The sequence below is a fragment of the Cotesia typhae genome, unplaced genomic scaffold, assembly GCF_013202065.1.
Source record: "Cotesia typhae breed Kobodo isofemale line unplaced genomic scaffold, CoteBio_Ctyphae contig_59, whole genome shotgun sequence".
Taxonomy (NCBI): Eukaryota; Metazoa; Arthropoda; class Insecta; order Hymenoptera; family Braconidae; genus Cotesia; species Cotesia typhae.
The window spans coordinates 1,493,410-1,512,160 of NW_027423761.1; the positions used below are offsets into that span (position 1 = coordinate 1,493,410).

The window sequence follows — 18,751 nt, forward strand, 5'->3', positions numbered from 1 at the left end:
CAATTTAGCAATAATCATTTTTAAAACAATCAAATAAATATTCAAAGATCATTTTTAAGGTAGTAGCAAGCATACTTCACAATGTCAAACCCCATCCGAGAACGAAGTACAAAAAAATCAAAGATACATAGGTAAAGTACATTACTTTTCTTTGGTATCTAAGTTATACCATCTAAAGTCGTCCATCCACGGTAAGTCTCCTTATGTCCTATGTTTTCGAAAAAAAAGGGTCGGCACGTCGGCAAAGCATGCTATGCAAACCATGGAAAAAATAGAAAATACGCAAAGACATAAGATAAGAGTAAAGCGGAAAATACTTTGATAAAAGATTCAAATATTTTTTTTAATTTTTTAGTTGTATAGATATTAAATTTTTACATAAGCTGATATTGCTTAGTTATTTTTTTATTGAAGCGAATTTTAATTTGTCTTTTTACTTTATTTTTAATGTAATAAAGTAACATTGTTTGAAAATATAATTTTATGGAAAAAATTTAATATAGTCAAAATTAAACTTGATTTTTTGTCAAATAAAGTTTTTTATTTGAAAAATTGATAACTTTAATTGATTGAATTGAATTAACAGATAAGGCGATTACATATTAAAATTTATTTCGGTCTGAATGAGCAAACTTTCGTAACCCTTTAAATGAATTGAAATTTGAACTTTGCTAAAATATAAATATGTGTCGTGAATCGTGTTAATGTACACTGAGAGAAAAAAAAAATAAGCAATCTTGTGATGAAAAATTAATTTTTTGAAAATTTTGAATAATTTTATTTCTTAGCTTGGAAAAAAAATAATTTGTATATATGTAAACCTCTCATAACTTTTGAACGGCTTGGTCGATTTGATCGCGGTTGGTGTCATTTGAAAGGGCTTGATCAAACTTAGATTTTAAATACAATTTGGACCGATTCCGACCGGTAGATTTTGAGGAATCTTAAAAAAACTACGAAAAAAAATTTTTTCAAATCAAGTTTTTTTTTAATAAATTTTAAACGGCTCGATCGATCAATTCCAAAAACTAATCAGCTCTTAACATCAAAAAACCACGTCGATCGCCACCAAGCCGGTCAAAATCGGTTGATTCGTTCGTGAGTTATCGTTGAGGAAAGAAATCGAATAAAAGCGTTTTTTTTCGAATTACACCGAAACTTCCGGTCTTATCAATTTGTGTTTAAAAATGTATAGTAGAATTTGAAAAAATTGCGTCGAATGCCGCCAACCGCGTGAAAATCGGTTCATTCATTCAAAAGTTATTGCGGTTTGAAAATTCAAAAAATAGTGTTTTATTAAACTTCTATCAGACTTTTGAGCTCGAAGAACTCAAAACTACATCAAAATTATATTTTTGAGCTCTTTGAGCTCAAAAACGTAATAAGCGCAATTTTGAGCGCTTAATTACGAAAGTAGCGGGAAGTTGCAGGGATGGCCTTCAGGGTCAACTGTTTTCCTAATTTTTTTATCTGTGTAGAGTCAAAAAAACCAGGTTCGATTCCTCGTTCGGTATTGTCCCATAATTTTTCAAAAATGATCTTTACTCTCAACAAATAAAAACAAATGCTTCATAAAATATAATTTAAAGTGTAAAATTTGTCATCTGTAACAATAATGATAATGATAATAATAATTCACTCTATAATATTTACACTATAACTTCAATAACAATCGGTCGACTGTTTGAAAAAAAAAATTTGACTTTTTTATTAAAAATAAGGGGAATAGAATGATATTATAAAGTGTTTTATTACAAAGTATAAAAATATACGAGGGATGAAAATAAATTTTAAGTAAAATAAAAAATAATATTATTCAAGTATCTATAAGATACGCCCTTTGACATTGATTTGGCAGGGTAAAATTGCCTTGATAATTTATATAGACATGAGATAGCTATGTTGATATTATGTCAGTGGACACGAGAGAGATAAAAGTTGCGTCAGCGTTTATGTTTTAGTTTTACAGAAGAAGCGAACCGTGTAACACACGCGTATTTACAAATAGATCTAACACACAACACTGTGTGTGTGTTCACTAACACAACTCCAGAGAAATATAAAGAGGGTTCTCGATAGCCAGGTGGTTAGACCTCTTTTTTTCGCTTTAGTTTCTCTAGCACCCCAGACCCCACTCAACTTACTGCCGGCTCCTGTCTCATATGTATATAAATGCATTCTCCCTTTTATTGAATTGATACAAAGAGGGTTGCAAATAAACTGCACGATAAATTTTTTGATAGCTCATGATTACGCATAAATTTTATGGATATTAAATTAAATAAAATATTTACTATTTTTGTTTAAATAACTATGTAAATATTATTAACACTGTAGACAGAAGGAAATAAACGTTTAAATATTGTGAAGTAAAAATGAGCATTTTGACTTAAAATATATTTAATCAAAGATGTGGTGTTTTGTTTTTAGATTTACATTTTTTTTTGTGCAAAAATACCGATAAATATTTAAACGGCAATGTTTATTTTTCAAACAAAATTTTGGTTTTAAAAATTATGCAAATTTTACTTTTTTTTTTTTAAATTTATTATTCAAAGGCTGAAATTTAATTAAACTTTTAGTAAGAATATCTTTCATTTCAAGATTATCTAAATTATAAAAAAAAAAAAAAAAAGCGCTATTGATAGTAGCTAGTATAATCCAGATTACAATGAGTATAATCCAGATTGTAGCTAGTATAATCTAGATTATAATGAGTATAATCCAGATTATATGGAGTATAATCCACATTACAATGAGTATAATCCAGATATCACCCAGTATTATCTGGATTATAATAGCTACTATCTGTAAATTTTTTTTTTACCACAGATATCACTGAGTATAATCTGGGATGATATACTGTGTTGTCTTGTTCTTTCCGTGTAATTAAAGAAAAAAAAATTTTTTAGACTATCAAATTTTAAAACATGAAATTTTTTGATTAAGATTTCTTTACTTGAATCAAGTAATTTTTTTTTATCAATTTAAAAATGTCTAAAAATAAATTTATAACCTTTGTAAAATTATTATATTCTTTCTAAGCAGTAAGCGATTTTTTTAAACTGTTTGAAAAATTTACAGTTCTAAAGTATTAATTAAAATTTCATGTATGACAAAAGAAGAATGTAGAAAAGAAAAAAGAAAAATATAAATAAGCGAGTAAGTCCAACAGAGTTTATTTAAGCCAGCGTTTTTGGCACCGTCTACGGCAAATAGGAAACTACGAAACGAATTATAAGTAAAAGAGAAAGCAGGAAAACTTATGAGTCCTAAGTGGTGTAGAGAATTGCAAAGGAGAGATCAAACAAGAAAAAAAGAAAAAGAATGAATTAGTGGCATCTCTTTTGGTGTACTGCTGTTTTTTCTTCGTCTTATATCTTATTCAACCTGACTCTATTTATATCGTTAAAGGCGGCTTAATGACTCTTGAGAACTGTCAGAACGAGTGAGATATGATTCCGGGGTGTCATCAGTACACATTCAATAAAAAATACTAGGCATTTAAATTTAAAAAATCGAATGAAAAATTTACTTTGTAAAAATTGTTTTTAAATTACTATTAAAAAAAAATATTAACTTTCTTGATAAGCACATGTACACGAAAGTTGATTTTTTTTTAATGATTGCAATTATAGGTAATCGTTTTTCTAAAGACTAATTAAGTTAATAGGTTTCTGATAAGATAACAAACACTAAAAAAAATAATTGAATTTTTATAGAAAACATCAAGCTGAAATTTTGTTGAGAACATCTGATCAGATAGTGAGAATTAGTCATTCAAAATAATAAATCCGTAAGTGCAAGAGACAGTTGTCAGAGATTTAATGCTAGCCTACAGATCATTTGCAGTTATTTATCTGTCGCTCGTGTCGTGGACATATTGCAAATAGAATATAATAAAATGAGAGTTTAATACTTTGTGAATATAGGAGTAAGATGAAAAGTAAACACGTTTTATTTGAGATTCTATTTTATCTGGGTGTATAAAGTGTATAATACGTCAATTGTTACAGCCAGAACCAACGATAACGCCCGGCCGATCGAAATTTATGTTCCCTATGCATGCCAGTCCATGCGAAATTATATTCATTGATCAATTGTCAAGATAACGCAGACGAGAAATTGTCCAATATATTTTTTTTATCCTTAGTGATTAATTCTATTCATACTGCACTAAAAGCGGTTTTTTGTTTAAAAACGTTCACTCAATAGTAGATATAAATTTATAAATTACACATAAAAAACAAATTTCTTCCACCAAGAAAATTTTAAGAAAAATCAAAATTATTTTGGAGCCAGAAGAAATTTTCTTGGCTCAGAAAATTTACACTCCCGTTAAGAATTTTTGTTTTACATGTAGTTTTGATAAGTTTAATTAATAAATAATCTTTTCTCAAAAATTGAAAATTTTTATTAATTTAAAAATATAATATTTATCTTTTTTTTTTTTCTAACACAGTAAAAAATTTTTTATCAATGCGTCAAAAAACTTTTAACACTTTTTTGTGTTAATTTAACACAATAAATGTTTGATTTACATATGAAAGTGTAAAATATTCAACACAAAATTTTTTTAGTTTTGATAAGTTTAAATATACAGTGATCGTCCCTCGAAAATTGAAAATTGGTTATCGATTATTTCAAAAAGTTATTAACGATTGAAAACTAGATTTTTAACATACAATCTTATTGCAGATCAGGGTTTTTAAATTTAAAATTAAAATATTTATATTATCAAAGAAGATATCTTAATAGATCATTTTTGAAAAAATTATCTGATTCATGCAGTTTTTATAAATGCATCAAAAAGATAGTGTTGACGAATGTTTGAATTAATTATTTATTATTTTACTTGGTATGATTAAAATTATTTTGGTTCATTTTTGACCGTATTGAAAACAAGCACCTGATTAAAGATGATTACTTGGTGAGAAATGACAGATTTGTCGAATTTAACAAACTAGAATTCAAATTTGCGCGCGCATGAATTTAGAGCTTGCATATATTTTTATATATATTTGACCAATCACGTTACGAATAGTTTGCTTACATGATATATTTTCATATTTTGAATCTACATTATAAAAGTGGATAAAGATGAACGCCCAATCAATGACTCATTTATATTTATTGATTTTTTTAAATAGATTTTCAGGTAAAAAAAAAAATTATAAATCAATCTAAGATTATTGATATTCTTTAAAATTTTTCTCAAGACCCCAATAAATTTTATAAAAAGTTCGAATTCATTAAACTCTCGCATAGCGCATGAACGTCCTTAAAATTACATTTGCGTGTACAAACTATTTTTATGTTCCATCCAAATTCATTATAAAAAATTATTTTTCATTTCAGTTAAGTCTATTGAAATCGTTGAATGTTAGTGCACTTTTTATTTCACTAATTGCTTTAAATAAATTAAATCCTCATTATTAAGTTACATAAAACAAAAAATATAACACGTTTTACATTTGCGATCAATGACTTGCGAAATTAATTCACTGACTTTTGATAAAACGATAATTTGCTTTCTAAATAAACTGTCAAGCGATCAAAAATCAAATTTAATGTCCGATGCAAAATTAAAAATTGATATATTTCAAATTTATCCGATTAAGAAATTGTAAAATTTAATTTGAACAATTAAACCTACTTAAAATTGGTTTTTTATATTTTTTTAACAAATAACAAATGAGCCGCCTTAAAATTTTTATCACTCCAATTTTTCTTTAGTATCTTAATTTTTTAAATGTTGAAATAATTATAATTTTAATTCTGATTTAAATTTACTTTTACTTCACAATCTTTTTCTTTAATTTTAATTTGATTATTAATAATATTTTACACGGAAAAAATTCATTTAAAAAAATCGGCAATGCGAAATAAATTTGTTGAAAATTATATACAATTTTATTTCTTAGCTGAAGAAATAAATATTTTTTTCACAGTAACTTTCTCGTTAAAAATCTTTTTTTGGCATAAAATAATTTTAGATTAGCAAGTTGCGAATTTTCATCAAAAGATTTTTTTTTAAATCTAGAAAACTTTTCTTCAAAAAAAAAAATTACACAAAAATGTGATAAAATTTTTTAATTCAACTAAGAAATAAAATTTTTCAACAAATCAATTTTTTGCTTAAAATATTTAAGTAAAAAGTCACTTAACCATTTTAAAATTTTTTTTCCAAAAAATTATTTTTAAAAAATTGCATTTTTTATTTTTTAAAATTTCTACAATTTTTTTTTTTTACTTTTTTTGCCATAATTTATTTGTTAAAAAAAATTATCAAATATCTGCTAAATTAATTTTCATTTTTTGCCATGGAAATTAACTTAGCAGACAGTTGATTATTTTAAGAATTTTTGTAACAAATAAATTATGGCATAAAAATTGATATTTAAACATTTTAAAAAACTACAAATGCAATTTTTTTAAAATAATTTTTATTAGCAAATTTATTTGTTAAAAAAAATTAAAAAATTGTCAAGTGACAGTTAACTTTAATTTAATTTTTTTGCCACAATAACACCAATTTTTTTTTTTTTTTTTAATTTCTTCCTTTTAATGTAATTAACAAATAAATAAATAAAAAATTTAACAGATGAACTATTTAATTAAATTTACTGTAAAATAAAAAAATAAAAGTCAATGTATTATTTTCCTGAGAAAATCTAAACTTTTATGTAAAAGTAACTCACTCATATTTTATTCGGACATGAAAACACAATAGCGTATAATCACCTGCAGTAAAAGTAAATTTAAAATATATGCAAATAAAACGAACGTATATTTTATAATTTAAAGCCTCATTTGTACTTGAAAACAAGTTGTTTATACAAAACAACTAAACGCTAAACTATATTTATTCTGTTTAGAAAATTAAATGTATTCTTTGGTGAAACAATAGCCACAGCTGATGTTGTCATCGTCGAGATTACGAAATGTGTTTGATCTCACGCGAAATACAGCCACGCGTCAGTGTCAAAAATAATAGAGTATTAAAAACTCAGCGATAAAAAATTAAAATCGTTTTGCGGGTGAAAAATAAAAAAAAGGTAAATTAAACTCACTCCAAAAATAATGCACAGTATCCATCCAAGTCGCGGAGAATTCGGGCTTTCCTGCGCGTGACGCGATAGGAGGCCACGGTTAAAAAGTTCGTTGGGGAGCGGCGAAAAACGCGCGCGTCCCAGCTGCTTTTGAGCGCGCGAAGATATTAGTCAGTTAATCACACTATTTTATTTTATAATTCAATAGTATTAATAATAAATAATACTGAAGTTTTTTTAAGAATTAATTACAATAAAAATTTTCACTTGTAATTTTTTTTAATTTTCACATGTGAAACTTTTTTTAATAATTTAATTTCTATAATTTTTTTAATTTTTAATTTTTTAAATTATAATTTTAATTTCTACAACTTCAGTGTTATTAATTATTAATTAATAATAATTAATCGCTGAATAAAAAACACCTCACTCTGACACTTGAAAAAAATCACTGAAAAATCTCGACCGGATCCAAGTTAATTTCACTTAATTATTTCTATAAATTCAACAGTTTTCCGCATTAATTAAATATAATAATTATTTTATGAAGTAAAACGAATAATTAAAAAATTAAACATATCAAAATAAATTCACTCACAAAAATAAATTTAGTCACGTTCGATTTTAGCACATGAATAAAATTTGCACTTGATTTAAAAACAAAAAAAAAACTTTTTGATTAAGATTTAAAAAAAAAAAAAAAAAACTGAATATATATATAGAAAAAAAAAAAGTGTTAATAAACACCGTCTTATAATTATCCGTCGGACACTTAAAAAAACAAGGCTTGCGATAGGACACTATGGCGATGTTGTTTACTGACAGTAAAGACTCTCTCTTTCCCTCTAAAATTCGCCTTCCTTTCTTTATCTCCCTCTCAAGCAGAATAAGAACGATATAGCCGGGTATACCATGCCGTGTTACTCGTACTCGTGTGTTGAGTGTTATGTGCTTATACCCTTTCCCTGTTGACCGCGAGCGCGCGCTAACCCGCTCACTCCCTCTCGCACAACTGCCCACGTTATGTGTGGGCTTGGAACAACTCCCTCTACTCTGCTCTCTCTTCTATCCGCCGAGTGTTTGTCTCGCTTGCTCTTAGCCGCCGTTTTCCACCACGCCACCGGATCAATAATTCACCATATATTATCCAAGTAACGGACGCGAGGAAGAAAACCGCGAGTCGAGATGAGTGTCGCACTGTGGATCAGTCGTACCTGACAATATTTACAAAAAAAAAAATTTAATTTAAATGACATTTGTAAATTTTAATTTTTTAAATTAAAATTTATAAAAACACTGAGACACTGAGAAAATAATTTATCACACAGTATAATCGCAACAACAAAAACGGCAGCGCGACGGTTAATCAACAGAGCTGAGTTACATCTAAGAGCCGGGTACGGGTACTCACTTGGATTACCGTTTAGCTGGATTTACTCGCTTTATTCGCGCAGACCAACCCACACGTTCACGAGTAACACGGATCACCAAACAACCAACAATTTTTATTTAATTATCTAAAAAAAATTATTTTATTCGCTCACCTTGATTTTTTATTTTTTAAAAAAACTTCACTTAAAAAAAAAATAATTATTATTTTTTTTTTTAATTAATTCGGTGAATCATTGCCTATATATTAAAACAGGAAGTAAAATGTGAAATAATAAAAAATAATAATAATTAATATATAATAAAATAAAAATAAATACCAGGAATAAAAATCGGCGATCGCGTTACTGTGCTTCTATTTGCTGCCACGGTACAACGTTCACATACACAATAATTTTGTTATTATTATTATTATTATTATTATTATTAGTATTATTATTTATCTATAAAGTAAAAAGTAATAAACAATAAATGTAAATATGTGAAAATAATAACTCGCGTGAGTGTTTAGTACTTACCACAAGACGAGATGACGTGATAAGCAGGCCGGTTTTAACAAAATTCAGACAGTATTCGGTCCGTAAATATGAGGAGTTACTCTGTTTTTGGTATGCCAGGAATGGCACAAAGAATCTAGACAACGCACAGGGCTGGTGCGCACCCGGTTTGCGCACACGCTGACACCGAGCGGCCGCGGGAGAAACCAGAATCCGAGACCGGCCGAAGTTTAGCGTAACCGGCCGATAAAAACTCTCCGTTACCCCGATACCTCCTACTAGAGTTAAAATCTGTACCACGTGATGGTTATCCCCCACTTAAAAGGTTTAATAAACGGTCAGTCGCAGCATGCACATATGAGAAACCGGCTGACTGTTACGGGCAACTCGCAACTCTATACTCTTGACTCAGTACACAAACTTTATAATACTCTATATTCTATACGTATACCTATAACACGGGTTTTGTTGTCTGTACTCTTACCAACAAGTAAAACAGCCAGTGGCTTTCATCGTTTTGTTTCGATCAAGCACTTGTCGATTTTCATTTTCATTCAGGTTCTTTTTTTTTTTTTTTTTATTTATACATTTATTAATATTTATTACTCGGGTTTATTATATTATGTTTATTTTCAGGTAGGTAGTTCCAAATAACGGACAACAGTTTTTATTTTTTATCCCCTAGTAAATAGTTTTTCTAAGAATTTTGATAATAAAAAACTAATTTTTGATTTTTTTATTTTTCAGCGCCAGGATTTAGAAAATGTTCCTGTAATTCTCACCAAAATATTCGACAATTATTAATTAGACATTGCTAGTCAAAATGGTAATTAAGCAGCAGGTAGACGATTCATGAAAAATTATAATTTTTAGTTTAAGGGGGGCGATACATGTAAACGCCTTAATTTTTACCATTTTCTGAGGATTTTTTTAACTCGGAAAGAATGAATTAATCTTTTTCAAATTTTTTAGGGTTATTTATTATGATACTGAAGTTAGCGGTCAGCTGTCAATTTAAAAAATTTTTTTAACAAATCAATTACAATAAAAAAAAACTTCTATAAATTTTCACGTGTAATTTTTATTAATTTTCACACGTGGAACTTTTTAATTAATTTTTTTAATAATAATTTAACTGTTATAAAATTATAAAAAAATTTTTAATGTCTGTCAACTTCAGTGTTATTATTTATTATGACACTGAAGTTAGCAGGCGTCAGAAAATTTTTTATTAATTAAATTACAACTAAAAAAATATTTATAAAAAATTACACTTATATAGTTTTTCAAGTTTTTTACAGGTGAAATTTTTTTTTAATTATTTAATTGAAATTTTTTCAATAAAAAAATTTTTTAAATTTTGAAATGTCGGCTAATTTCATTTTCATTATTTATTATGACACTGAAGTTGACAGATATTAAAAATTATTTTAGAATTTTATAGCAATTAAATTATTATAAAAAAAAATTTAATTTAAAAGTTTCACATGCGAAATTTAATTAAAATTACAAGTGAAAATTTTTAAATGCATTTTTTTATTGTAATTGATTTGTTTAAAAAATTTTTAAAATTAACAGCTGACGGCTAATTTTAGTATTTTTATATATTATATATTGAAGTACAGAATTTTTTTTTTTTTTTTTTCAAAATGGCTGCCGTAAAAATGAATCTGCCGAGACCCTCGGAAAAAAACATCACTTCTCGAACGGTGATTGGAAGTTAAAAAAATTAGTTTGTACGTGTTCATAAAACATATATCTTCTAGTTAAACCGATAAAAAAATCAAAAAAGTTAAAAAATCGTAAATTGGTACACCTCAAAAAAAAAGTTCGATTTTTTAGATCGTTTTTTAGCAAAAAAGATTAATTTTTGAAAATTTTTTTGGAATGTTCGAGGCTTAACTAGCAGCTATTACTGTAAAGTAGACGTGTAAAAAATTTCATTGGAATCGGTTAAAAACTTTTTGAGTTATTCGGCCCGCAAATTTCAAAACAGTCGTTTCGAAAAAAACGCGCTTAAAGTTTTGACACATGCTTCAGCTTCGAGTTAAGGCGAAGCACTTAAATGAGTTTTTAATATATAAATAATGACAATTTTGTTTTGAAAATTAACAGGTATATTTTTGAGTTGATATTCTAACAATTTATAAAAAAAAAAAAATCCATTTTAACAAAGAAAAATTTCTTGGTTCAAGAAAATTTTCGGTGTCTGAAGAAAGACCGAATTAAAATTTTTTTTGAAATTCTATTCTTAGTAGAAGTAATTTTTTTTTAATTCAAATTATCCTAAATACTTGATACAATAAATTTTTATATTTGATCAAGATTTTTGAATACTTTAAGGAAACAACGCGACCTATTTCAGCTAATAAAAAAATTTTCATTTGAGAAAATTTTTCTCTTGAATATTTGATACCCATTTTATATTATTTTAGCGTGCAATTATAGATATTGAATGAAAAAAAATGATTCAATATTATTTGATCTTCCAATTTGTCATTTTAGTCAATAAAAATTTACTTCTATCAAGATATTTAATTTTTTGGAGCAAATAAATAAATAAAATTTCTTGGTCCGAAAAATTCTAAAATTTTTTAGTTAATTTCGAAAAAAATTTTTGTTTATTATCGTTAAAATATTCTTAGCTCTAGAAAAAACATAAAAAGATTAAATTAAAATTTTTGTCTTTCTAAAAAAATTTCTTGATTCAAATAAATTTTTTTTTTTTTTTTTTTTAATTTGTTATATATGGCTTCAAAATTTTATGATCTTTTAAAAAGTCAATACCGTTATCTTCGAACGAATAAATCCCCACTTTCCGCAATTTTCAGTGCAATGGAAAAGATAGTTATCACAAAGAAAGTTAAAAGATGAAAGAGTAAGTTTAAGTGTGCTTAACGGATCTAGGATGTTAGGAAGGATCAGCTAACACAGTACAGGCACAAGAATAACTGACCTACTGGAGAAGCGGTTATCTTTATTCTGTCCAGAACACGATTCTTCCCTGTACTATGTATTTTAGTCTTCCTTTAAAATTACAAAGAAAAAAAGGAAACTGGCCTTCATAAAATTTCACTTGTCCTTTTAAATAGTTAAAATGCTATGTTAAATTTCCATTCATAGGGAAAAACATGTCTTGATCCAACAATCCACCTGAAAAAAATTTTTTTAACAATAACAAAATTCATTTACCTTGCTTGCGTGACGGATTATGTTTATTACTAGAATATACAATTGCTTAGTATGTATTCTCACGTTGACTTTGTCTTACACGAAAAAAAGTAAACTGTAATAAATAACAGTCGATTTATAATAAGTAATGATCAACTGCTAAAAATTACCACTTCAAACAGTAAAATCATGATTTTACTATTCACATTGTAAAATTGTAATATTTACAATTTACTCTTTACATGGAAGAAAATACTATTTCAAACAGTAATATTCGCCATGTAAATGTCTAAAATGTTTAAGTATAATAATTAACAATTCAGACTTTAATATTTATCATTTCGTACCTAAAAAATGATGTTATGATATGTAAAAAGTATAGAATAAAGTTAGTAAATTTCTAATACAAGCAACGTCAATATTTACAAAGTAAAATGGTAAATTTTAAACGCAACGCTAAAAATCAAACTGTAATTATTGACTTGCTTAGACTGGTAAAATGTATATTTTAAAAGTATAATTTTTACTGTTTGAAATATTAAATTCTCCCAGAGTGAGACCCCCTTCTCTTTCATCTGAGTTCTCCTTCGCTTCATAATATGGACTATATATTGAAATGGCAATTTTTACTGTTTGAAACTTTAATTTTTAAAGATAAAAGAGTCGTTATTTACTATAGTGACAACTACTAATTACTTATTTTGGATATTAAATTATAAATTGTAGCTTTTATACTTTCTACATTAAGTTCTGTAATATTTATATTTTTGGCACCCCGATGTCCGCTTTACTGTTTGAAACTATAAAAACTAACCGGAATCCGAGTGAATATTACAGTTTACTTTTTTCCGTGTAAGTTTTCAAATGCAATGCGGTAAAAAAATAATTTAATAATTTAATAACGATATAAATTAAAATTACTATTAAAATGTAATTATTCAATTGATAAAATTTTTTGGTGTAAATGTAAGAAGACGTCAAAGCTATATTATTTACCCAATTCGCCGACAAATTGAGGTCCGAGAATGGTGGTCCTGATTACCTAGCATGGTATTACTTAATTAAAGTACCAACTACAGCCCCGTAGAGGGACTAGACCTTCCTTTTATTTCTATCTATTTAAACAGAGAATGAACAAGCAACCCTTGTATATGCATGTTATGTACACGACCCTTCGGCAAAATTAAATCGTTAGTTTAATTGCAATTTCACGTACACGCATCAGTGATATTTAACAGTTATCTCTAGCTGTTTACATGCTATATGTCATTGTAAAACTTTTTATATTTTATTCTATTGCTGCTTGAAATTTTTAAGCTTAAACCTTATTAAAATCATTAAAATACTGCTTCTAAAAGTAGCAAGATTGTAAAAGCTATTTCAAATTCTGCAAAGAGATATTAATTGTGGATAATTTAATTACTCTAGGCAGATATTAATATAATCGTAATAATTAAAATTTGAAAATTTATCATTAAATACTTTATTTGTTTTTACAAAATGTTTTTTTTTTTTTTTTTTTTAAAGAAAATCTTCTGTTTCCAAAGCTGGTAATATAGGTTTCAGATTTAGTATCAATTTTTTCTAATCATTTTATTTAATTAACGATCATAAAAAAAAAACAATTATATAAATATAAAAAGGATATAAATTATATAAATTAGGATGACGGTTGACCCTAAAGGCCATCCCTGCAACTTTCCACTCATTTTGTGAAGCGCTCAAAATTGCGCTTAATACGTTTTTGAGCTCTTCGAGCTCAAAAATATAATTTTGATGTAGTTTTGAGTTCTTCGAGCTCAAAAGTCTGATAGAAGTTTAATAAAACACTATTTTTTGAATTTTCAAACCGCAATAACTTTTGAATGAATAAATCGATTTTCACGCGGTTGGCGGCATTCGGCGCAGTTGTTCAAATTCTACGATACATTTTTAAACACAAATTGATAAGACTGGAAGTTTCGGTGTAATTCGAAAAAAACGCTTTTATTCGATTTCTTTCGTCAACGATAACTCACGAACGAATCAACCGATTTTAACCAGCTTGGTGGCGATCGACGTGGTTTTTTGATATTAAGAGCTGATTAGTTTTTGGAATTTATCGATCGAGCCGTTTAAAAGTTATTAAAAAAAAACTTGATTTGAAAAAATTTTTTTTCGTAGTTTTTTTAAAATTCCTCAAAATCTACCGCTCGGAATCGGTCAAAATTGTACTCAAAATCTAAATTTGGTCAAGCCCTTTCAAATGACACCAACCGCGATTAAATCGGCCAAGCCGTTCAAACGTTATGAGAGGTTTACATACTGATGAAAACTCGAATTTTGGAAAACGCGGTAAAAACAATAACTTCCCAATTTTTGAAAATTTTCAATTTTTTAGCGGGAAGTTAAAAAGTTTTCTAGATTTATAAAAAAGCAATTTTGGATGAAATTTCGCAAGTTGTTTAGAGTAAAAGCTTCAAATATCGATCAGTTTATGCTCATTTTTTTCAAAATAAATTTCTTCTCTCAATGTAGATGGCTGATTATTATTCATTGTTTATTATTGCGCAATTATACTTATAAATGTCCAAATAAACTTGAATAAAATTCGTATCAACTTAGAATTTTTATTAAATAAAAAGTGAATTCAATAGATAGAAAAACATTTTTACAATAAGTCTGAAAATATTGCTGCAAACCAGCAAACTAATGGATCCGGAGCTTTCATGAATGAATGGAATAAAAAAAGGTGTAAAATAATGTCCCTGTCATGTAAATCTGTCTGGAGAGATAAATACAAAAGTCAATAAATAACAAGATTGAATTAGTTCTTTAAATAATTTTCATATACTTTCTCCGGATAGAGTATGTACTGGAGCTGGAACAGCAATAACAACATTAGCCGTTAGTTATTTACATTGAAATCCGTGAATAAGCCACTATATTTTCTGTTGCCATTTCCCATTATGCAATGTCGCGCTTTGCATTCAATAGAGTTTTCTCATAGCGTATACAATGAGATACATGTAACAGTGTAGGTTTATATATCAAGAAGCCTCGAGCCTCAAGCTAAGCGAGAAAGAGGGTACACGAGCAAGTTCATCGACACGAATATGAATATGATCAAGCAAACCGTATTTACCGTCTCTACTTAAACTACTCGAGCTTGAGCCATACCACCTGACTCTCTGACTCCTGACTCTAGCAAGAAATTTAGCAGAGTCGCGATAAACCTCGACCGACCTCGCCACGCTCATATTCCCTCACCTGACTATGCACGACCAACATTTATCCATCTACGAAGAAATTTACGAAAAACTTTGTTACTATTAATCAATTACGCCGCTAAACAATTGCAAAAGTTATTTTGCTTTCAAGATTTTCACTTTTGAAAACAATACGAAGAAATTTATTGTCATAAATATGTTAATTTGTTAACGAAATGAAATAAGTTAGCTGAATGATGAACAATTGGAATTATTTTCGTAGAATGGACTCGAAAGTATGTATAATATACTTAATTCAGTTTTAATTGGGCTGATGAAGCACTGAGTTCGGTGAGTTTACTATTGAATCGTGAATATTACGAGTAGTTTCTGGAATCCCGCTCTCAATAATCCCATTGGTTATTGCTTTTCCAACTTTGTGTCTGATATCCTTTATCAGTTTAATGTTTGACTAAATAGTACTATCTCACATGAGATTGATGGCAATGAAGGTAATAATGAATAACTAACCATTATAAGACTGCCGAGATTTACAAAAAAGTTTGGAAAATCCAAACTTTTGAGTGCACGCCTCATAATCACATTTTTCACATAAAAATAAGCAATAGTTTGAAAATACTAAAAAACACGCTTTTTATAGAAAACCGAACTAAAAAAATAGAAAATAAGTTTTAATAAATTTAAATTAAGAATAGTGTTAAAAATTTCAATAAATGTAATTAATAATAGTGTAAATAAAAAAAAAAATGTATTTTATTTTAAAAAAAGCGTGGGGTGCATGGGTCAATAGATATAAATATTCTATCGACAGATATGAGTAGAGTGATTATCATTTTTAGAATATCTTAAAAAGCACACCACGCTTTTTTTAAAATAAAATACATTTTTTTTTTTTATTTACACTATTATTAATTACATTTATTGAAATTTTTAACACTATTCTTAATTTAAATTTATTAAAACTTATTTTCTATTTTTTTAGTTCAGCTTTCTATAAAAAGCGTGTTTTTTAGTTTTTTTAAACTATTATTTATTTTCTACTTTTTAGTTTGGTTTATTTATAATAGCTTGTTTTTTTAATTTTAAACTATTATTTAGCAACTAACTCACCAGCATGCACTTTGTTAATATTAGATAAATCGTCTAAAGATAATGGTTGGAAAAATAAAATTTCTGCCTTATCGACTATAGATTAAAATTATGTAAATTAACAAAAATCTTATTTTGCAAATTGAAAAATGGAATAATTTTATCAAATTAGTGTATTGTCATCGGTCCTCGATAAATTTACAAAGTTTGAACGAAATCTGGCCGTTTAAAATGCGTCAAAATCGCGCCCAAAGAAGTCAGTTACAAGCATACAAACATACAAACATACAAATGAAGCTATTAAAAAGCGTGTAAAAATTGATAAAAACAGAAAACTCTGCTATGGTTTGATGGCGCCATAATTCTAACGTGAAGAAAAAAAATACTATTATAAAATGTATATGTAGACATTCAAATACACAGTCGTATCTTGGTTCTCACGAACGAATCAACCGATTCTGACTGAACCGATGACGATCGCCGATTCGATCAAAATAAGCGGCGTTCCAAAGAGTTTTATTGCCATCAAACTTTTGAACTCGAAGATTTTTAATGTGATTGAATGTGGTAGAACGATATCTTTGTAATATTCCTTTATTTTGACATAAAGTGCATCACACCTGTCCTTATATCGATGCGAAAATTGTCTTCTAGGTCAAAATAATAATAATCATAGCTTTCCGAATACACTGAGTACATCAGTCGATAGTTACCTGCAACGTTGTTCATTGCCTGTGGCTAGCAAGCAATAAAAAGCTTGCAGGCTTCAAGTTAGATGTTTAAATTTTACCTGTATTTGGTTTGCATTAAAAATTCACTTTTACGATCCAGTTTGTTAAGACGACAAAACGTCGTTGCCTAGGACGTGGCTAACCCAGTTACATTTGTTATTCCTGAGCAGGAAGACGTGCTTCAATCTTCGACGCACTGCAAAATTCTGTGTACTAACCAGTCATCTAAGTTTAAATAGTTTTGTTATGTGGGTGATGAGAGCTACTTTGTATTGTTGTCTCTTGTTTATCTGTAATGTTTCGTGTAATGATTTAAAAATTATAAAACAGACCGGAATTACTTCGCACCTTTATCGCGACGCGGTAAGTTTTTCAATACTTTCAATAATCAACAGTGATTAACGAATTTGTTTTCAACTTTAGAAAGAGTTGGCTGAAATGTGTTTTAAGAGTAATTCGAATCCAGTTGTTATCTCTGCGGATCTACTAAGCAAAGATTGGGATCCAGGTGGTAATTCGTGGGTTGTGATTGACCACAAATTCCAGAAACAGGCTACAGGCTTTAATTCAGCTTATCCAACATACGTACTCTCATTTGAGTCTATTGGTTACTTGAACGCAGCTATTAATCATTTTCGGATATCGACTGCATGGAGCATCAAGTCTCCATTTTTGATCGTTGAAAGAAAATCATCTTGTTTGAGTGCTGGAGAAGTATTGCAACTCATGTGGAAGCGGAATCTATTGGCCGTTTATTATCTGTGTAGTTATCAAGATACGACGATTAGTTTCACGTTAAATCCATTTGCAACCTACCCTCCAACACCATCGATTGTTTATTTCGAATTTAACGATAATGGAAAGAAATCGACCGTTTATGCCATGGTATATATTAAAGGTAAATTAATGATTTCGAATACTTGATTTGCTGTAACTTGAAAAAATTAAATCTAATATCTTACGGCTCTACATGGAAAAAAGTAAACTGTCGTAAATAATAGTTGATTTGTAATATAGTAATGATCAACTGCTAAAAATTACCATTTTGAGTTAAAATTAATTTAAAAATTTTTTTAAATAAGCAGTCTGCTCAATTCACCCTTATATTTTGTTTACAATGTTAGATTTTGTGCAAGTATTGTGATTGTTAACTCTAAGTAAACTGTAATATTTACTCGGATTCCGGTTAGTTTTTATAGTTTCAAACAGTAAAGCGGACATCGGGGTGCCAAAAATATAAATATTACAGAACTTAATGTAGAAAGTATAAAAGCTACAATTTATAATTTAATATCCAAAATAAGTAATTAGTAGTTGTCACTATAGTAAATAACGACTCTTTTATCTTTAAAAATTAAAGTTTCAAACAGTAAAAATTGCCATTTCAATATATAGTCCATATTATGAAGAGAAGGAGAACTCAGATGAAAGAGAAGGGGGTCTCACTCTGGGAGAATTTAATATTTCAAACAGTAAAAATTATACTTTTAAAATATACATTTTACCAGTCTAAGCAAGTCAATAATTACAGTTTGATTTTTAGCGTTGCGTTTAAAATTTACCATTTTACTTTGTAAATATTGACGTTGCTTGTATTAGAAATTTACTAACTT

The 18,751-nt window shown here is 27.9% G+C and overlaps 1 protein-coding gene and 1 long non-coding RNA gene across 6 annotated transcripts in view; one reads left to right on the forward strand and one right to left on the reverse strand.

Annotated features, from left to right (window-relative positions):
• Window positions 1-9,094, reverse strand: part of Scalloped (TEA domain transcription factor 1 homolog scalloped) — a 111,552-nt gene extending 102,458 nt beyond the window's left edge. For 2 of the 5 annotated variants that reach the window (XM_074250785.1, XM_074250779.1), the window contains exon 1: window positions 7,074-8,680. In XM_074250785.1, the coding sequence (XP_074106886.1) occupies window positions 7,074-7,098 (25 nt within the window). In that variant the 5' untranslated portion in view covers window positions 7,099-8,680. Of the gene's footprint in view, window positions 1-7,073; window positions 8,681-8,761; window positions 8,885-8,959 lie in introns of those variants that run through there. The other 3 variants (XM_074250781.1, XM_074250780.1, XM_074250782.1) reach the window with 3 other exon arrangements.
• A 211-nt stretch (window positions 9,095-9,305) lies between these two features.
• On the forward strand, window positions 9,306-11,925 carry LOC141532271 (uncharacterized). Its single transcript, XR_012480065.1, has 3 exons — window positions 9,306-9,496; window positions 9,686-9,779; window positions 11,770-11,925. It is a non-coding gene; the product is annotated as an uncharacterized LOC141532271 (long non-coding RNA).
• Window positions 11,926-18,751: the final 6,826 nt, after the last annotated feature.